Here is a 17,208-nt window from a genome sequence, read left to right on the forward strand (position 1 = left end):
TTCATGGCTTAAGCAAAAACTCCCCTTGTCATAACTACCCGTTTCAAGCATAGGTTGCATTTTGATGTGTATAAAACATAGAAAATGGAATGAAACATATGAAAAGTGTTTGTAGATGGTAGTATGCTTATGGCACAGACTTTGCTCAATATTTTTGCTGAGCAAGAAATTGGAAATTAAACTCTTGGACATCATGTCTTTTTTCCCTAGACCCAGCAGTATTTGAGCACAGCACATGCTGTTAAGGTTGCATGCTAAGCTCCTGTGGATGAAAGAATTAAGGAGGGGATGTTTCTTGCTCTAGCAGCATTCGTTGCCTTCTGGGTGGTAAAGGGAGCAATGTTGGATTGTGGAAAAAGCTTCCGGACAAATTATGGAATATGGGAAATGAGAGGTCTGTTTAGTGGAGGTCCTCAAAGGAATTTAAAATGACTAAATGTGTTGTTGCTGCATCGCTTATCAAAGAAGAATTTGTGCCATTCTAAATTAATCATGGCATTTTTTCATGTGCATATGTACTGCAGATTTTTCGTGCTGGAAGTTGCATGTTTGTCCAGTAATTACCAAGTCATTTTTTGTGATGGTACTATTTTTAATGCTGTGGATCAGTTAGCTGACTGCCAATATGGAAGATGTTTGCCCCTCTGTCCAATTAATCCCATTCCTTGTCATTCACATTTTAGCAATGTATAGAACCACAAAGTTCATGATGTGAAGAGCATCTCAGCTGGCCAGATATATAATCTTTTTTCTCGTTGTAGGTCTCGTCAGCCTGTCTCAGCCCCTCTCTTTTCATGTCCTGACAAAAACAAGGTTAATTTCATCCCAACCGGATCAGCTTTCTGTCCTGTAAAACTTCTGGGCCCCCTCCTTCCCGCTTCAGACCTGACGCTGAAGAACTCCCCAAACTCTGGTCAAAGCACAGGTCTGAGCACCCTGACTGTTGAGCAGCTTTCGTCTCGGGTCTCTTTCTCATCTCTGTCAGATGACACCAGCACAATGGACTCCCCAGAGACCCCGGTACAGCAGCCGTGCCAGCAGCAGCAGCCGCTCCTGCAGGAGATTCAGACTGAAGAGCATTCCTCTCCTCAGAGCTACGTGTTGATCTAGAGCGAGGTGGAGCAGGCCTCTGCCCCAGACAAGGAGGGAGGAGATCCCAGTTCAGTTACATCTGCATGAGGTGGCAACCTTTCAGAACACCACGGAATACTTAGCAGCATTCAAACAAATATCTCAACACTGTTCTTGGCAGGGACAGAATCCATATTTGGCATTTTTTGTGAGAAAGCAGTAATGCCTGCGGAATCCATATTACATGAAATGTTTTAAGTGGAGACTATGCATTTCATAGTACGTTTGACCAGATTAGTACTGTGTCCTGTGTTCTGTTTCAAATTCTACAGTATAAATAAGCTCTCTCTATATATAAAAAAAATGTTGCCTGTCTGAATAGAAAATGTCTTGCTGTGTTGTGTCCTATGGAAAATACTGTACTTCAGGATTATGTTTACAATTGATCCAGGTGTTTATGTTTCTAACTTCTGTAATACACACAATGCAAAAAAAAAAAAAAAAAATGGCCACAGCAGTTGCACAGTGCCCACCCTATGGCCTAGCTTCAGGTACTTCTCTTGAAGTGTAAACTCAGGTAACTTGGAATGTATATCATATTGGAATATAAAATATTTTACAGCTACAAAGCTAAAGAGGGAACATCACTCTTTTGCCTTTCCTTGTTTTATGCATTATATTTCCTCATTACATTCCACTTTCTTGGAATAAGTGCATTCAGATCCAGGTGAATGATGACCCTGGACATGGGTGAACATGAGGAGAACCAGCAAATCTGTGATGTATATCACTTTGTCATGTGCTTACAAGTAAAACAACTGTTGCATTTACTGTCATTTCAATAGATGTAAAATTGTGGCATTTAAAGGTTTCAGGTGTTGCTCAGTTAATGACTGTTAAACTGTTGCAAATAAAGTGTTCAGTACTAGGCTGTACATGAGAAACATTCCACGTTGTGTGTGAGAGGATTTTGAAAGACAAGAATGTTTTTGTTAAAGGACAGAAATTCTTTTAGGTTTCACGGGGGGGGGGGGTGATTGGGGATTTCCTCTCATGGTTTTTGTTGGCAGTTAAGGATGTGAAATGCTACTGTTACCGTCTAAAAGTCAAATTAATGTTTAGTTTCTCTTTTGGAAATGTTCATTCATTTGCTGGTTGGAAATAGGTTTTCGGATTTTGTTGAGCAGTGTTAGATGAGCGGCGTTTTATTTATGTAGTGAGTAATTGTGTTTGGATGAAAGTCCAGAAGTAGCAAGTGGGTGTTCTAAGAGGGGTGGGGAAAACAATAGTTTTAAGTTCATGTTACTTAAAGCTTCTCCCATAACTTTCAGTTACTTAAGCTGTGTGTGTAAAAGTGTGTTTTCCCCCCTGCTTAAGTGTAAATAAAAGAAAAATCCATGTAAAATAATCCTGGTTTTGCAGGCTGGACACTGTCTCAAAATAGTACATGGCAAGATTGGGTTTGTGACACTCTTCTATTGTACTAGAAAAAGAGGAGCATTGCTTTCAGAGATAATTTCCTGTGATACCAAGAGGACCCCAAAGGCAAAATAAACTTGATGTTCTTGCTCCATTGCTTTCAGCTCGGTGGAACTGCGTGTATGCTGTCTGTTCCTAAGAGAATAAGGTTCACCATTTCCAGGAATTGAAGAGATTAGTAGCCTGCAGCTACTAGGAGCATTTAAACATGCTCTTTTTTGTTTTTTTTCTGCTTTTGAAGATGAGATTGGAGGGGGATGAGAGTGAGCCACCAGTAACTACTCACTAGATATGTGCTTTTTTTGGAGATAAAGCATTGCTTCCTTTGTATTACTGAGTTTTTGTTAACGCTGTTTTACAAGGTGGAATTCACAGCCTATAAAACATCCACTGTTTTTTGACTCCCCTTGCAGAAAACATAGAAGGAGAGAGATCTGTCTCTAACCATTTTCATGTGAAAAAGCTTATTGAAACACAGCAGCCATCTTTAACCCTACTAATCTCAGGCCTAGGTGAAAACACTATATATTTTATAGACTGAAGATAAAGGGGAGGTAATACTCGTGATGTAAGTATCGATTCCTTTTAATATTTTTCTTTCTAGACTAACATTGCAGTATGATGACCTTTTTATGCTCTGGCTATGTCCAGATAAGAAATTGTAGTCTCAGTTATTGGTGTTAGTTTTACCAGGGGATACGATGAGTGGTTTTTAGATCAGTGCTGAACTCTGTACAATATTTGCAATGCCATTACATGTTCTTTATATTTTTTCCATGAGAAACTAAATATTAATTAAAATGCACATTTGTTCTTAGCAAAATTGAAGGTTTTGAACCAAATGTGTTAAAGCTAATGCTTTGCCATGTAAATTTCCCAGCAGTTGTTTATCTCAATTGTATTCTACATCCAGCTGTAGAAATTTGTCAAATATTGTTTAAAGTTTTGTACATAGTTGTACTGTTATTTCTAGCCACTGTGCTGAACAGTATTCAAATTATCACACAATATTGCTTTACACAAGGAAATGTGTGGCTTTTGTTTTGTATTTTTTTTTTCGGTATAGAAGTTCCTGTGTCTTATTTAAATAAAAATTATAGTTAAAAAAAAAAAGTGGTGGGGACAACACACAAAAGCAGTGGTTCATTTATTTGCTTTGGAAACGCCATAGAAGGAGATTAAATTTTAATATTGTTCCAAATTTACATCTAGAATAATGCCAACGATGTATGACTAGTGTGCTGTCTTCTAGAACAAGATAATCTTTTATCTATTGATTTTTGCATAATGCTGTACTCAGGAGTAAGGAAAACCCCTTAAAATAGCTGAATGTTTAAATATAGTTTAAATAGCATACTCTATTTCAACATAGCACAGGAAAAAAATCAGTTAAGACTTACTTGAAACTGTGTATCTGCTGCTGTGTTTGTGGTATGGCTAATTTCAAGTTATCTGTTGAAAATTATGAAAGCCATTAGATGTTTCACTATGTGAAACTAAACTAAACTCCTTAAGGATGTGGTATAAATCTACTGACAGTCTTGGTTTCATGTTGTTTTGTATGACTCAAATGATTGTCATTTGACTTGCAGAATAATTCTTTCCAGATGGGGGTGGGGGGAAGGAGGAAGAAAGAAGGATAATATTTAAATACATGTAAATCTTCCAAAGTCAGTGTTTACTGAAGAGTGCTATGGCAATAACCATCAAGAATGGATTAATGCTTATTTGTCGTCAGTCAGTGGAAATTTTAAGTTTTCAGCATCCTAAAGATTACAAGGTTTCTATGTGACTGTGTTAAAAACATTAAATGGAACTTAACTAAAAGTCCAGGGCCAGAAGTTGGACTTCAATGACCCTTGTGGGTCCCTTCCAACATAGGATATTCTGTGGTTCTGTGATCCCACCCACTTATGGGAATGCTTGGTGTCCTTCACTCAGAAATGGCTTCATTTCATTTCAGCCATTTCATCATCAGCTTGAAGGGGTTCCTAGGGTAACTTTGTGACCATCCTGTCCCTAAATGGATTTGGCTGCCGCAGTTTCAGGCTGTCTTTGAGTGGGAGGGTGTTTTCTCAGGAAATACTTTGACAAAAGCCTGTAGCTTGCCCTGCAGAGACGTGATGCAGTTTGTGTCACAGAGAGCTTTTAAGCATCCCCATGAACCTAGGCCTTGCCTGGTTAGTCATATTTTGGGTTTTTTTCCATACTCGCCACACTTTGCTGTGTGTAACTCACTGCCTCTGTCTTCCCCAAAGCCAAAACAAGGAGTCTGAAAAGCACTGAGAGTAGAGAGCTAATGAAAAGATTTTGCCTTGAGTCCCTGTTTTGTGAAAAAAAGATCTTAGCTTGAGCATGTATTTTTCTAGTAATTCATGGCTCTGGAAGTGAATGCCTCAGAGACTGGAGGTCTGTGTAAGGACAGCCCTTGGCTCTGTATGCTGGGGTAGGGGATAACAGATAGTGAGTGACCTGCTTCTTCTAGGAAACAGGCTGCTGTCTGGGAAGTGATGTCTGGCTTCCTGACAAATTTGCTCTTGAGAAGGGCCAGGGACTGGCACAAGGATAGTCTCAGAATCTTCACAGTATGCAAGGGTAAGGAGTAACACCAACAAGAGAAATTGTGATGTCAGCCAACATCTCTAATTTATTCAGTTGTAAGCAAACACCATGGAGGCTTAGCAAAACCAGCTCCTCCTACCCTGTCCTTCCTCCAGGGTACTGGATTGGGACCTTCAAACATTACTTGAGGTAAAAGCCAAGCAGTTTGGAGATGACAGATAACGAGTAAAAGTTTACATCAATTACTGTTGTAAAACAGCCTGCCTTGCTGTGCAAAATACAGCCATGAAAACACAGATTTGAGGCAGCTCAGCTGGGACGAAATAGCCAAAGTTTCTACTGTGTATGTCCAGAACCTAAATGCAAAGGAAAAGTGAATTAAAGCTGGGAAAGCACACACGTATTACACGTACAGTCATCCATACGTGGTACTTGGCTGAAGGAAGTTGTTTGATGAAAGGTTGACATGCAGTTAAAACATGTATCTTGTTTCTGTCTGCATTAGTGTAAACAATCCTGGAAAGCTCTAGTTTGGGAGAGACTGTAAGAGGCTCAGGGAAGAGCTATAGGAATGAAGTACTGGAAAAACTAGAAGGTGGCTGTGTAGGAGGAGCTCAACATGATTAACTTCATGGTTGAAGAGGGACTTAATTTCAGTTAGTAAATACCTACACATAGGAAATACTTACTAATGAGCTTTAAGTTTAGCAGACATGGAATATTAAGCAGTAAGAAAATTAAGGTAGATGAATTCATACTAAAAATGTAGATTTGTTTTAGCACTAAGTGTAATTAATTACTGGGTGAACGTGCAAGAAAATATTTTTGTTTCAAGTATTGATATGTTTAAAATGAGATGATTTTACAAAAGATGTGTTCAAATATGGTTTTTGTAAGCCTTACTAACTTGTGATTATTTGGGGTATTTTACATTTCAATTGATGGTTAAGAGGTGAAATTTTTTAACTACCCTAGGAATTCTTGCTTCAGTAAAGAAGCACATGCTGCAATATTTTCAGCTAGGGTGTCAACACATCTTTAAACTGTCTGGAATAGGGTTTTGAGGGTAACTTTTGGCTTCTGGGAATTTTTGGTGTGCCAAACATGAATGAGGTCTCCAGTAATGTAGAGGTAATTGAGTAGCTTTATTAGTTCTTTTGATTTTGGCACCTCCTCTATAGTGCTGTAATTATGAAGAGGTGGTAAGAAACTGGAGAGTAGGATTTGTCTTTTTGGAGGGCAACAGGTCCCAGAAAGAATGTTACTCAAGTGGGGCTGAGAGGAGATAGGGAGTTTCCTCAGTAAGGGCCACATTGGAAGTGAGTGAACATGTTAAGTTAAACTGCAAATTCAGCTGATGACAAGAAAGAAGAGCAATTAGATGAAGCTGGATAGAGAGCTGACCCCATTTTTAAGAATAGTTGAAATTTTATCTGAGGTTGTAAGAAGTTCTGATGGGAAATTTTTAGGCTGCCTTGATCTGTAGCCTGGAAAGCTCAGAGGCAGAGGAGCTGGAAGCCTGGGAGAAGATTGTGTGATCTCTTCTCCCCATTGCATTAGAGACTGAGCTTCATAACAAAGCACAATTAGGCTAATAACTGCCTGTAGAAAAGTAAGGGGGTGTGTGTGTGAGATTTATTTTTGTGTATGTGCACAGCGAAGTGTGTGTGGTTAAACTTCTCAGTGCTTTGTGCAGCTGTTTGTTGAAAATAAGGTTTGCTCAGGGCAGTAACAATACCCATGGCAATCTATTTCTTGTACCTTTGTTTTTAATTTTTACTTCTCCAAATAAGTAGTAAGTAAGTAGCATCATCTAAATCCAGACTGCCAGGTGTAAGTCATGTTAACTAAAACCGGGTGTCCACCTGCTTTCTGCAGGTGAGATCTGAGTGCTCTTGAGATTTTTATGGACAGAGGTTCTTTCTCCAAGGAGAAGAAAGCTGAAAGAAACTAGACTTCCTGTTCAAGTTTGTTGCCAAAATCTGGGTGATGCAATTACTCCCGTTCTGAGTTTTATTTGGATAAGAATTTCTAGTTGTGCCCTATCTTTGTGATGCAGAGGTTTCTCAGAGAGCTGCCGCTTCCCTTTGCATAAGGTTGGTGCTATCCTCGGGCTTGTTACATAAGGAAGTCAGAACTCATTCTTGTGAAAGATTTAGAAGGGGTGTTGCCTTTGGAAACTAAATACTGTTATTAGGAAATGGGAGGTGGCGGGGAGAAGCACTTAAATCCCCTTTTGTGATTCCTTTGGATTCTAATTCACGTCCTGAGAATGCTGAGATCCATTCATTTTGAGGTCAGTTGCTGAAAATATAGGAAGCTTCGGATGTAGCTTTCCATCTCCATGACAGTACAGGGATGGCACCATACTACCTACTTTCACTGCATGGTTATATTTTGGATGGGACATTTTAAGGATTGTCACTTCATTCAGGGGCTCTCATTCATAAAATGAGTTTGGGTACAATGGTGGATCTGGTTTTGGTTCTAGTGGAGAATTCCAAGGAGACAGTTTAAAGACTTTCTGAATTGAGTACCTAAGAAATCTGTTCTCTTCTAAGGGAGGATTTTCTGGTTTTCCTCTTCTGCAGGGGAATACTAAACGTTTGGGGGTAGGAGAGTGATGAAGATGGGAGCAGTAGGTCTTGCACTTTCTAAACAATGGGAAAGCAAAGGCAGCCTAGGCCTCTGATTTGGAGGGCAACCTTGTATATCTGTACTGGTATGTACAGGATGTTCCTTGGGTTAGGAACACAGCAGATGCCTTAATACTCCAGAGAAGTATTAGCCTGGATAAATGTCATTTGTTCTATAAATCAGGCCATCTGTAGATTGCAATCTGTCCCTTTGGTTGTGTCCTGGCTGAAAGGCTTTGAATGCTACTCTGTATCACAACTTGCCTTTGTATTCAGTAAGTGAGAAAATGTACCTCCAGACTGGACAACAAACTGGTACCTCTGTCAGGTGCAGGGGCTTCGTGGCACTGGCTCTGTCCTGTGGGTGCAGGTCTGCCAGAGCAGGAGCTGTTGTCCATCTCTCAGCCTTCCCCATCGTGGAAGTTTCTATTTCCCACTGCGGTACGTACAGGCTCTGCTGGCCCCTCCTGCACGGGAGTCTCATTTCCACCATCTCTGGTGACTGGGAGATGTTGTCTCCTTGGTGCAAACTAGGGGGGAAAACCTGCAAACCTGGGCTCCTGCAGCTGTTGGGAGTTCTGGCAGCATGGTGGTGGTGTTGTACACTGGGGGCAGGAACATGATCACCTGAGTCATGGTAAAACTGGCCCTAAGCTACTTGATGCTGTCATGGGTCAGGTGTTTGGCTTGTTTTGGTGTTTTGTTGGGTTTTTTTTTTTTCTGATGGGCCCTGGTGCAGTAACTTAAGCACCTTGATAGAGATTTTGAGATTGCTGATGGTGTATATATTGGATTAATCTTCCCTGAAGAAAGACACTTCATTTTGGCAGTTGGCCCTGCAGAAAAGAACTTGGTTTGTATTGGTGCTGCTACACAACAGGACTTACTTTGGGCCTAGAAAAGCATTTTCTTGTATCTTGAAACACTTGCCTTTTTTCACTTGGATAACAACCACTAAAGAAAACAACATTACATACCTCAACCTCAATTAAGCCCTGCATTAAATACTTCACATGTTTATGGGGAACAGAAAGGGAACCCAAACCACTTATAGACAAGCTGCACTGTTCATTAAAAACCACCCCAGGACAAACATTTCAATCTGCTCCTCCAAATCTCAAGCAGGAAAATTACCATTATGGATTTTTAGTGTTTTTCAATTGCATTTAATATTTGCTAACAGGATGGGCTGATAAAATGGATGGGGGCAAGAGAGGGGCTGTAAAGCAGTGTCAGTGCAGCTCTTCTTCCTGAATGCCTGTTTGCTTTTCAATCTTATTTCCTTTTATACTTTGTTTCAGCAACATTCCCATGGCTTAAACTGCAAGCAGTGAGATGCACCTGCACACTCTGAGATCTAGCCAGGCTTTGAAGCACAGCAGTAGTAACTTATGAACATTGCAAAGGCTGGTGATGCCAAGAGGTCTCCTCCCTCCAAGGAGACCTGGGTCACTTGCCTTAAAAATGAAAGCAAAAGCTGCAAAGTGCTGCGGGGCGGGAAGGAAAGGTTAAGAATTAACAAAAGCAAGATTTTGTTCAAGTCAGGTGTCTTGTAATCATTCCCCTACATGAAGAGCAGCAACAGCTGTGAGTATCTTGCATGTGAGTTTGGCTGTGGTTTGGTGACAAGTAGAGGTGACCACAGATCGTGCCTGAGGGCTGTGGTAGCGCTGCTGGTATCTCCCCACTGTGCAGCCTCACACCCCTCTGCAGCCTCTGCTGCTTCAAACTTTTTTTTTTTTTTTTGGGGGATGGGGGGTGGAGGAGGGTGGCAAGTTTTCAGCCAGATAGTGCCATTGCAGACTTTTCCAGCTGGAAATGACCTGCTAGGACAGTGGTGGCCCATGTTTAGATGGGTTTGGGATGCTCACAAACCCAGGCCCTGGGCAGGTTTCTCTGACTTCCAGAGCACAGACTGGCTCTTGGGGAAGAGCCTTGAGTTGCTCCTGTGCCTTGGGCTCTTGCAGCCATGGCTGCTGACTCCAAATCCAGGGAAAACCTTGCAGAAAAGGCTGGATCAGCCCAAGACCCAGCTGAACTGCAGATCAGAAAAGTCCCCCATGGGGCTTGTCTCATGTTTTGTGTTGTCTTCTAAAAATCTTTCTGAAAATCCAACTCAGTGAGGGCTGCTCTCTGCAGTCAGACTTTACCTTGAAGCTCTGGTACTCAAGTTCAAGGCAGAGACGGAATGGGAGCACCACACAGATTGCCAAAACAGTCCAGAAAAATCAGCAGCTGAAACAGCAAAGTGGCTCATGATTTCAATTCCTGTATTTTATGTGTCAGTGGTTTATTCTGAGGATTGTACTTGGAATAATAGGAGTTTGGGCTTTTTCCTTGTCGCATTCTGCTCCTGTTTCATTCAGCATGCTTGTTTCCTGCAGCCAGCTGTTATCCACCCACCTAGATGGAGACAGGGTTGGATGATTTAATTGTGTAGCACTTCTAAAGTTGTTTTTTACCTTGCTTGAGCCTATTGATGAAGCAAGGATATGGCTTCTAACACCTGTCCTCAGGCCTTTCCTACCATTGTAGCTGTGGAAGTCCAAAATAAAAGAAGCACCCCACAAAGTAAGCTTCTGGGATAGATGAAAGACTTTTGTTTAAAGAGAAGACTGGCTGCAACTTCTTTAACAGCTTAGGTAGGTCTGCTCTCTCTTCTAAAATTGCTTATCTACTTTTTTCCTAATTTTTTTGGGTATTCCCTATCCCAAAAAGGATTCTGACAGCAACCGGTGTAAATAGCTGTCAGGTAGTGTCAGCCAGGCTTCCACCTCCAAGCTACAGCATGCTTCTCTTAATTGAAATGTAACTTTTTGCAAGCAGCTGAAACTTCAAACCCACTATGGATTAATTACAAGGCTGGGCCCATCAAGCTTTTGCTGTGGTAGAATAGAGTTAGAAGTTGAGGCAGCTGCTGGGAGCTGAGCACTGCTGTCTGGCAAACAGCAGCCTCCTCGCTTGGTCACCGACTCACAGAATGATTTGGACTGGCAGGGACCTCTGAAGGTCTTCTAGTCCAACCCCTCTGCCATGGACATTTTTTTATGAGATGAAGTTTTTCATAGTGCCACTGAACCAGACCTTGAACATTTCCAGGGCTGGGGCATCTGTCACTTTCCTGGCCAAACAGTACCAATGTCTCACCACAAAAAATTTCTTATGTGCAATCTAAACCCTACACTCTTTCAGCTCTTGTGCCTCTTGTCCTCAGGCCCCAATAACGTCTGTCTCAGTCCTTCTTACAAACTGTATCTATTGAAAAGAAAACCCCTCAGTAAAGTCTCCCCCCAGAGACTTCTGCATCCCAGGCTGAATAACCCCAGCTCTCTCAGCTTTCTTCACAGGACAGCTGCTCCAGCCCTGCTGACTGGTTTCGTGGCCCTCCTGTGGACCCACTCCGGCAGCGAGAGCTCCAGTGCTGGCAAGCACCTTGTCTGACTTGAAGGGAGGGCCATACTTTAGCCCTTAGGGTTGTAATTTGTATGTGAGGGGAAAAGCCAGTTCTATGCTTGGGAGAGCACTGTTAATGAATGGCCAGGTACTGCTCTGATTGACTGCAAGGCCAGTCTGCCTTGGTGCTGGAGGCTGGCTGGGCACCCAAGGCCTGACTTGCTGGACCTGCAGGGCCTGTTTGGCCACAGTGCCCTTGTTTACTGTCCCAGGAGAGGCTCTGTGCCTGTGCACTCTGTGTGTGTGCTGTGCTGGGCTGAGCACAGCAGAGGGAGGATGGCAGCCCCAGCAGCTCCGTTGTGCTTGGTTGGCCAATAAGGTGCTAGATCATCTCAGCATTTCTGCTGCTCAGCTGAGGCAAAGCCTCTGCTGCTTGGCAAGCCTGGTGGTTGCTCTGCTTCCTGCCTCCCTCATATGGTGGCTTGTATAAAGTAAGATACAAGGAGCAGAAGTTGTAAAGGTAGGCTAACCAGAGGGGGATTTGCAGTAAGTGCTTGGAAGGAAGCTTGAAGAAGTGAGGAGGGACCCAATAGTGGCAGCTGCACCTGTACCATGTTCATTCTTGCTGCTGCTCTGACATCTGAGCATCTTTGGGAACTGCATTGAGAGAAGACAGGATCTTCCAGCTGCCCTTCCTGTGTTCTGGAGCTATTTGACTCCACATACTCTCAACACCAGAACTGCACAGTACACCCACCATTCACTGCTTGGTGCTGCTCATCAAGTATCCCCTGGCACTCACAGTGGGATGTGGTTGGAAGGATGCAGATAGCAGTTTACAGAGGCCCCAGGAAAAGGCAGCATGATGCCAGCACCTGGTAACTGTGTCAGCCATGTTTGGGGAAGGCAGGTGGCTGCTTGTGCCCAAGTGGTCCTGCTTCAAAGTACATTAGTGTCATGCTCATGCAATGTTGGCTATGGAAACAGCAGAAAGGAACAAGGTAAGTCCTATTCTACTCTGTTGAAATAAATCATGGTCATTTCAAAAGGCCAGAAAAGTTACTTTAAAAAGTTACTTGTTAGTTTTCTCTATGAGCTGTTCAATTGCCAAGGCTCACAGTCCAATTCCTCTGAAGCAGCTGCTCTGAAATTTGTAGAAACCTTGAATCATCAGAATCAATTATATCAAATTTAATAAACTTCACAATAAGGACAGTTAATCAATTGCCACTGTTTTCATCTGCCATAGGGGTTCTGCAGCTGTTTTTATTTTAAAACAATCCACTACTGAATCAGCATATGCAACTGGAATGAAGCATATTAAATCAAGATGAACTTTATGTGTGTAGAAAATCAATCTGTAATTTTACCAGGATGATGAACTGCACTGCTGTCCCAAGCCTGAAAGCACAGCACAGTCCTCTCAGTGGCACTGGCCTGGGAGTGACTCCACAGCCCAGGCTGCTGACAAGAACGTGCCAGACACTTCTTTATTAGTAGGGAAGGGTTGTTTGTAGCTCAGTACTTTGCATTAACAATGTCTATTTGCAGGATGGTAGCCTTCTGCTCTGTTTTTCAACTTCACTAAATCTTTATGTTGATAATGCATTGTACTCAAGGATTTCGATTACTTTTCTTTAAGCAAAAGCAATTACATTTTAAATACCTCTGGCTTGTTTTTTTTTCTTTTGAAAATGTGAAAAAATTGCATTGCAAATTATTCAAAGCTTAAGTAATTTCAAAAATTACATGTTAAAAGAAATCAATGCTTAATATGAACTACTTGGTAGTGCAGTTTGTATGAGGAGGAGGGAAAAGGAAAAACCCTGCACCTGTGGTTTGCCTTGTGTGAAAGGGAAGATGATTCTGATGCTTTCCTACCTAAAAACAGGATAAGGATTTAGAACATCATTAGCTGAACTTCTGCAATGCTCTTAATTGTCTCAGTCAAGACAGGGGTTTGGTTTTTTGTGCCTTGTGGCTTTTTTTTTTTTTTAATTCCAGAAGTCTAGAATCTCTGACCTAATGAACAAACAAACATTTTTTGAGCCTTTAAGAACAGTTAATTGGCTGTTTTGAACTCAATACAGCCTCCTCTCTGCTTTACACCTAACTGCTTCAGCTACTAAAAAATGCTGGAGTGGATTGTCCACAAGTGTTTTAGAAACTATCCAGACAAATGTAATCCACGGCAAATTTAGCAACCACAGACTTGCTTGAAGTTGCAAGAATCTGCTTAATGATTTTGTGGTAACCCAGCTGGGCTGAAGAGCAGCTTGGCTCTCCCTCGAGCTCCTGACACTAACATTTTTGGCATTGCAGATAATTACAGTTTGGGATGGAGAGGATTTCAGGCAAACAGTCTCTGTTATGAGTAGTACAAACTAGCACCCCTAAGTGTAAGTGCACCCCAGTGTAAACCTTAAGCATTTCCTAGTTAATCCCCTTTGTAGGTGTCTTATTTACTGCCAGAATTGCAGCCCAAAGTTGTGAATTCAGCCCCCTCTTAGTGCTCAAGAACGTAACAGAGTGCAGGAAGGGCAGCTCACTGAGCAAGGAGCTGCCAGTACCAAAGAGTAGCAAATACGATGGAAGGAACCAAGCGTGCATGCACTGACATCAGATTCCAGGTCTTACATGCCTCAGGGCCCCAGCTGGGCTGGGGACTGTGCAAAGAGAAGATCAGACCATCTTTACCCATTAGACATGAAAATCTTCTGAAGAACTTCTCTGGCAACAACTGAAGTACTCTGACACGTCAGGTTATGGGATGGGATAATGAACATGGATAGTTTGAACAGGGATGTTTAAAGTTTGCTGAGGGTTAGCCCTGATGAACTCTGGTCAGTCCAACCTCACATCCGCTGATAGCATGAGGCTTTTTAGATAGGAGGCACCAAAACCACATTACTGCTGCTCAGTGCACACATCCAACAATGTTCTACTGCACTCAAGAAGAAGTTGGCCAATTCAGTGAACTTGTACATTTATACAGTTATTTTCAGGTACTTAGTTACCTCTTAGACCATGAAACGGATTAACTGAGGGTAGAGATAACTGGTTGTGAAACACTTCACCAATGTAAAAAGAAAATCAAGCAAATGAAAAAAGGCTGAATATAATAAATTGTAAAGTGAGTCCTGTGCAGTACATGGAGCTTGTGATCTTTACTGGCTAGTGACACATCCTCAGGGTGCACCAGGGGATGTCCAGGCTGGACATGTGGAAGAATTTCTCCACTGAAGGGGGTGGGGGGAGGTCAGGCATTGGGATGGGCTGCCCAGGAAAGTGGTGGAGTGCCTGGAAGTGTTCAAAAGACAAGCAGACATAGCATTGAGTGCTGTGGTTTAGCTGGCAGGGAAACTGTTTGCTCCAAGGTTGGACTCAGTACTCTTGGAGGCCATTTCCAACCTTTATGATTCTATGAGCCTCTTCCCCTTCTTTTGCGGGGAAGCAAAGGGACACCACATTGAGTTCAAATTTTCTCACTGGCCTTCCTTCTGCATTACTATTCAGAAACAAAGGGTTCAGTACTGTCTACAAACTGGTCATCTTTTATCTTCAGATGCTTGTTACATATCAATTCAACAGCACACCAGCATTCTAGTGGGAATGAAGTTGTGGTTTTTGTCAAAATCATTTTATTAAAGAGTTAATGTCACAACAAGCTTAAAGTAACACATGCTTCAGAAATAAACTGGATGAAAGATTCTCAGAACAGAAACAGAAATGGATTGAAGGCATGGCAAAGCATCCGTTCCAAGAAACTTCTGCAAACAAGTGCAAATTCTGTTGGTGCAACTGAGGAAAAAACTCAGAAAAAGAAGCCTCCTGGGCATGACTTCTCTTTATGTTTATGTAGTGCAGTTTGTCAAATAAGTTAGATTGGAAAGGGCACAATTTCAATGGCTGCACAGACCCAAATGTACTTCTTCAATATTTAGCTCCAGCACAGGTTTTCAACTGTGAGTACTAACAAAACAAATTTAGTTGACATCTTAACATAGCAGTAATAGATATATTATATACATGATAGATGTTTGACTCATGCAGCCTCTTCAGTTACATGATTTTTTTTTTTAATTTACTCAAGAAACATTATAAAAAAATAGGTTTGCAATTTGTATTCACTCCGGTGTTAGCTCCACATCACCCCAGGCAAAGACAGTGTTTCAGCAGACAATCTAATTTGGCAAGAAATCTGCCCTAATTCTTAACCTCATTTTTGTAAGTCCACATAGAAAATAAATGCGAACTCTTTATACAAAACAAGAGCAAATAACTGTACCTATAGAAAAGGGGATTAATTCCCTTTAGTTTTATTATCATGGCACATACTTTATAGTTTCACAACAGCATACTAATTTTCATTTAGGTTTTTTTTTAAACTCCAAAATAGTGTTGATGAAGGGAAGAATGTGAGTTACCAGAGGCAGCTGACTCATGCATTAAGCAATTCATGTTCTTTATCAGTTTTCCCAACAGCATCAGGATTGGATAACGGGTCAAGGTCAGCAAAGAGACTGAACCAAGCAGTCAAGTCTTTAGGATTCTTTGTAGATTCTGGAAAAAGGAAAAAAAGAAAGAAAAAAGAAATGCATAGACTTGTCAGCTATTTTAAAACAAAACTGACTGGATGGTTGACTGAGGTCAAACAAATGCCATGCTATTGTTTAATATTACCAAGGGCACTTCTGACAAGAAAATCAGAATGAGTGATTGCATTTTAAAACACTATCTTTGTCAGAATATAGAACTTTTGTAAGAATGAGTGTTTTACATGTCTGCTATGTATTTTCTATGGCTCCTGCCATGATAAGTACAGGAACACTTTAACTAGAAATAGAAACAATCTCACTCTCTCTAGCTTTGTTTCATGAAAGGTATTTGAGTGTGCCCCTGCATGCCTGCAAATAAGCAAAAGGAAAGTGAAGGCAAATTTCACTTTCAAGCTCTCTTAGAGGACTAAATTCCTTTGCCTAAATCCAATTCATGTGGCTGTTCCGTCCCTGTATGCAACCAACGAGGTCATTACTCATCTGGAATGAAGTTTTAATGGGAAGGCACTGGCTGGAGAGAGAAAGAGAGGGGTTATATTTGATAGGCTGTCCCCAGTAGTTTAATTCTGATGGATATAGAGAAAAATGTGAATAGGGAATGTATCCAATAGCAGCTGGACTATTGCACCTTGTGTCCACATTGATATATGCATTTCACAGAGGTCATCTGCTTGCTTTTATTGCAACTGGGCAGATGTTCAGGTTCAAGCAGTAACAACTTTGGCTGCTATGAAGAAGGTACATCTCCACTTGCCTTTTTTTTGTGGCCCTATGCCCAACATGTATTATACTGATAGAGAAGTAAGATATGCTCTTCTCTCAGAGAGATAATGGCACATGAAAGCTTTCTTTGTAACACAAAGAATTTACAGACAAAATAGGCTCTGCCTGGCATGACACTCCTCTTGGTACCTCCCACTTTCAGAACCACAGATTCCCAAATAGCTGAAGGCCATTCCTTTTGCTGGTCCTGTAGCTGCACATTCACACTGATTTCCAAAAAAGTTTCCAAAACACCTTAACCTTCTTTTTGTTTTTTCTGCTGAGCTGAAAAATCTCAGGGGAATACATGTCACCCCTTTCTTCTGTATCACCAAATGTGAAGGCACAGAATTGGCTACAAGCTGGTGACAGAATTCAACATAATTCTGGTTCACTTATCCAGAAAATCCTAGTCAAAAATCAGCAGGCCATTGTCCCAGTAGATGGCAGGACTATGCACTCTTGGCTCAGTTGCAACAACTGAATTAAGTTTTACACAGATGATTACTGATATCATGTATGTTTATAGAAAAAAATCGCAATTAGGGCTCTTCTGCCTTATCAGCAGCCTGTATTTTAGCCACAACGCTAAATCTTAGAGCTTAAAAACATTGTTTAGCTCAAAGTGCATGCAGATGCTATTCTGTGTGAGTCTAAATTAAAGTAGGTAAAAGAAACTGTAGCTGCAATTCCTTTGTTATTTAGTAAATTACTCTTTTGACATGAGATTAGCCCTAAGCCTACCA

The 17,208-nt window shown here is 41.4% G+C and overlaps 2 protein-coding genes across 9 annotated transcripts in view; one reads left to right on the top strand and one right to left on the bottom strand.

Annotated features, from left to right (window-relative positions):
* The window catches only part of GLCCI1 (glucocorticoid induced 1), a 52,725-nt gene extending 49,147 nt beyond the window's left edge, over window positions 1-3,578 (top strand). For 2 of the 4 annotated variants that reach the window (XM_059843699.1, XM_059843707.1), the window contains exon 7: window positions 762-997. In XM_059843699.1, the coding sequence (XP_059699682.1) occupies window positions 762-853 (92 nt within the window). In that variant the 3' untranslated portion in view covers window positions 854-997. Of the gene's footprint in view, window positions 1-761 lie in introns of all 4 variants that reach the window. The other 2 variants (XM_059843681.1, XM_059843690.1) reach the window with 1 other exon arrangement.
* An 11,181-nt stretch (window positions 3,579-14,759) lies between these two features.
* The window catches only part of ICA1 (islet cell autoantigen 1), a 66,255-nt gene continuing 63,806 nt past the window's right edge, over window positions 14,760-17,208 (bottom strand). For all 5 annotated transcript variants that reach the window (XM_059843720.1, XM_059843756.1, XM_059843748.1 and 2 more), the window contains one exon: window positions 14,760-15,704. In XM_059843720.1, the coding sequence (XP_059699703.1) occupies window positions 15,583-15,704 (122 nt within the window). In that variant the 3' untranslated portion in view covers window positions 14,760-15,582. The remainder of the gene's footprint in view (window positions 15,705-17,208) is intronic.

This window comes from Haemorhous mexicanus, chromosome 1 (genome assembly GCF_027477595.1).
Source record: "Haemorhous mexicanus isolate bHaeMex1 chromosome 1, bHaeMex1.pri, whole genome shotgun sequence".
Lineage (NCBI taxonomy): Eukaryota > Metazoa > Chordata > Aves > Passeriformes > Fringillidae > Haemorhous > Haemorhous mexicanus.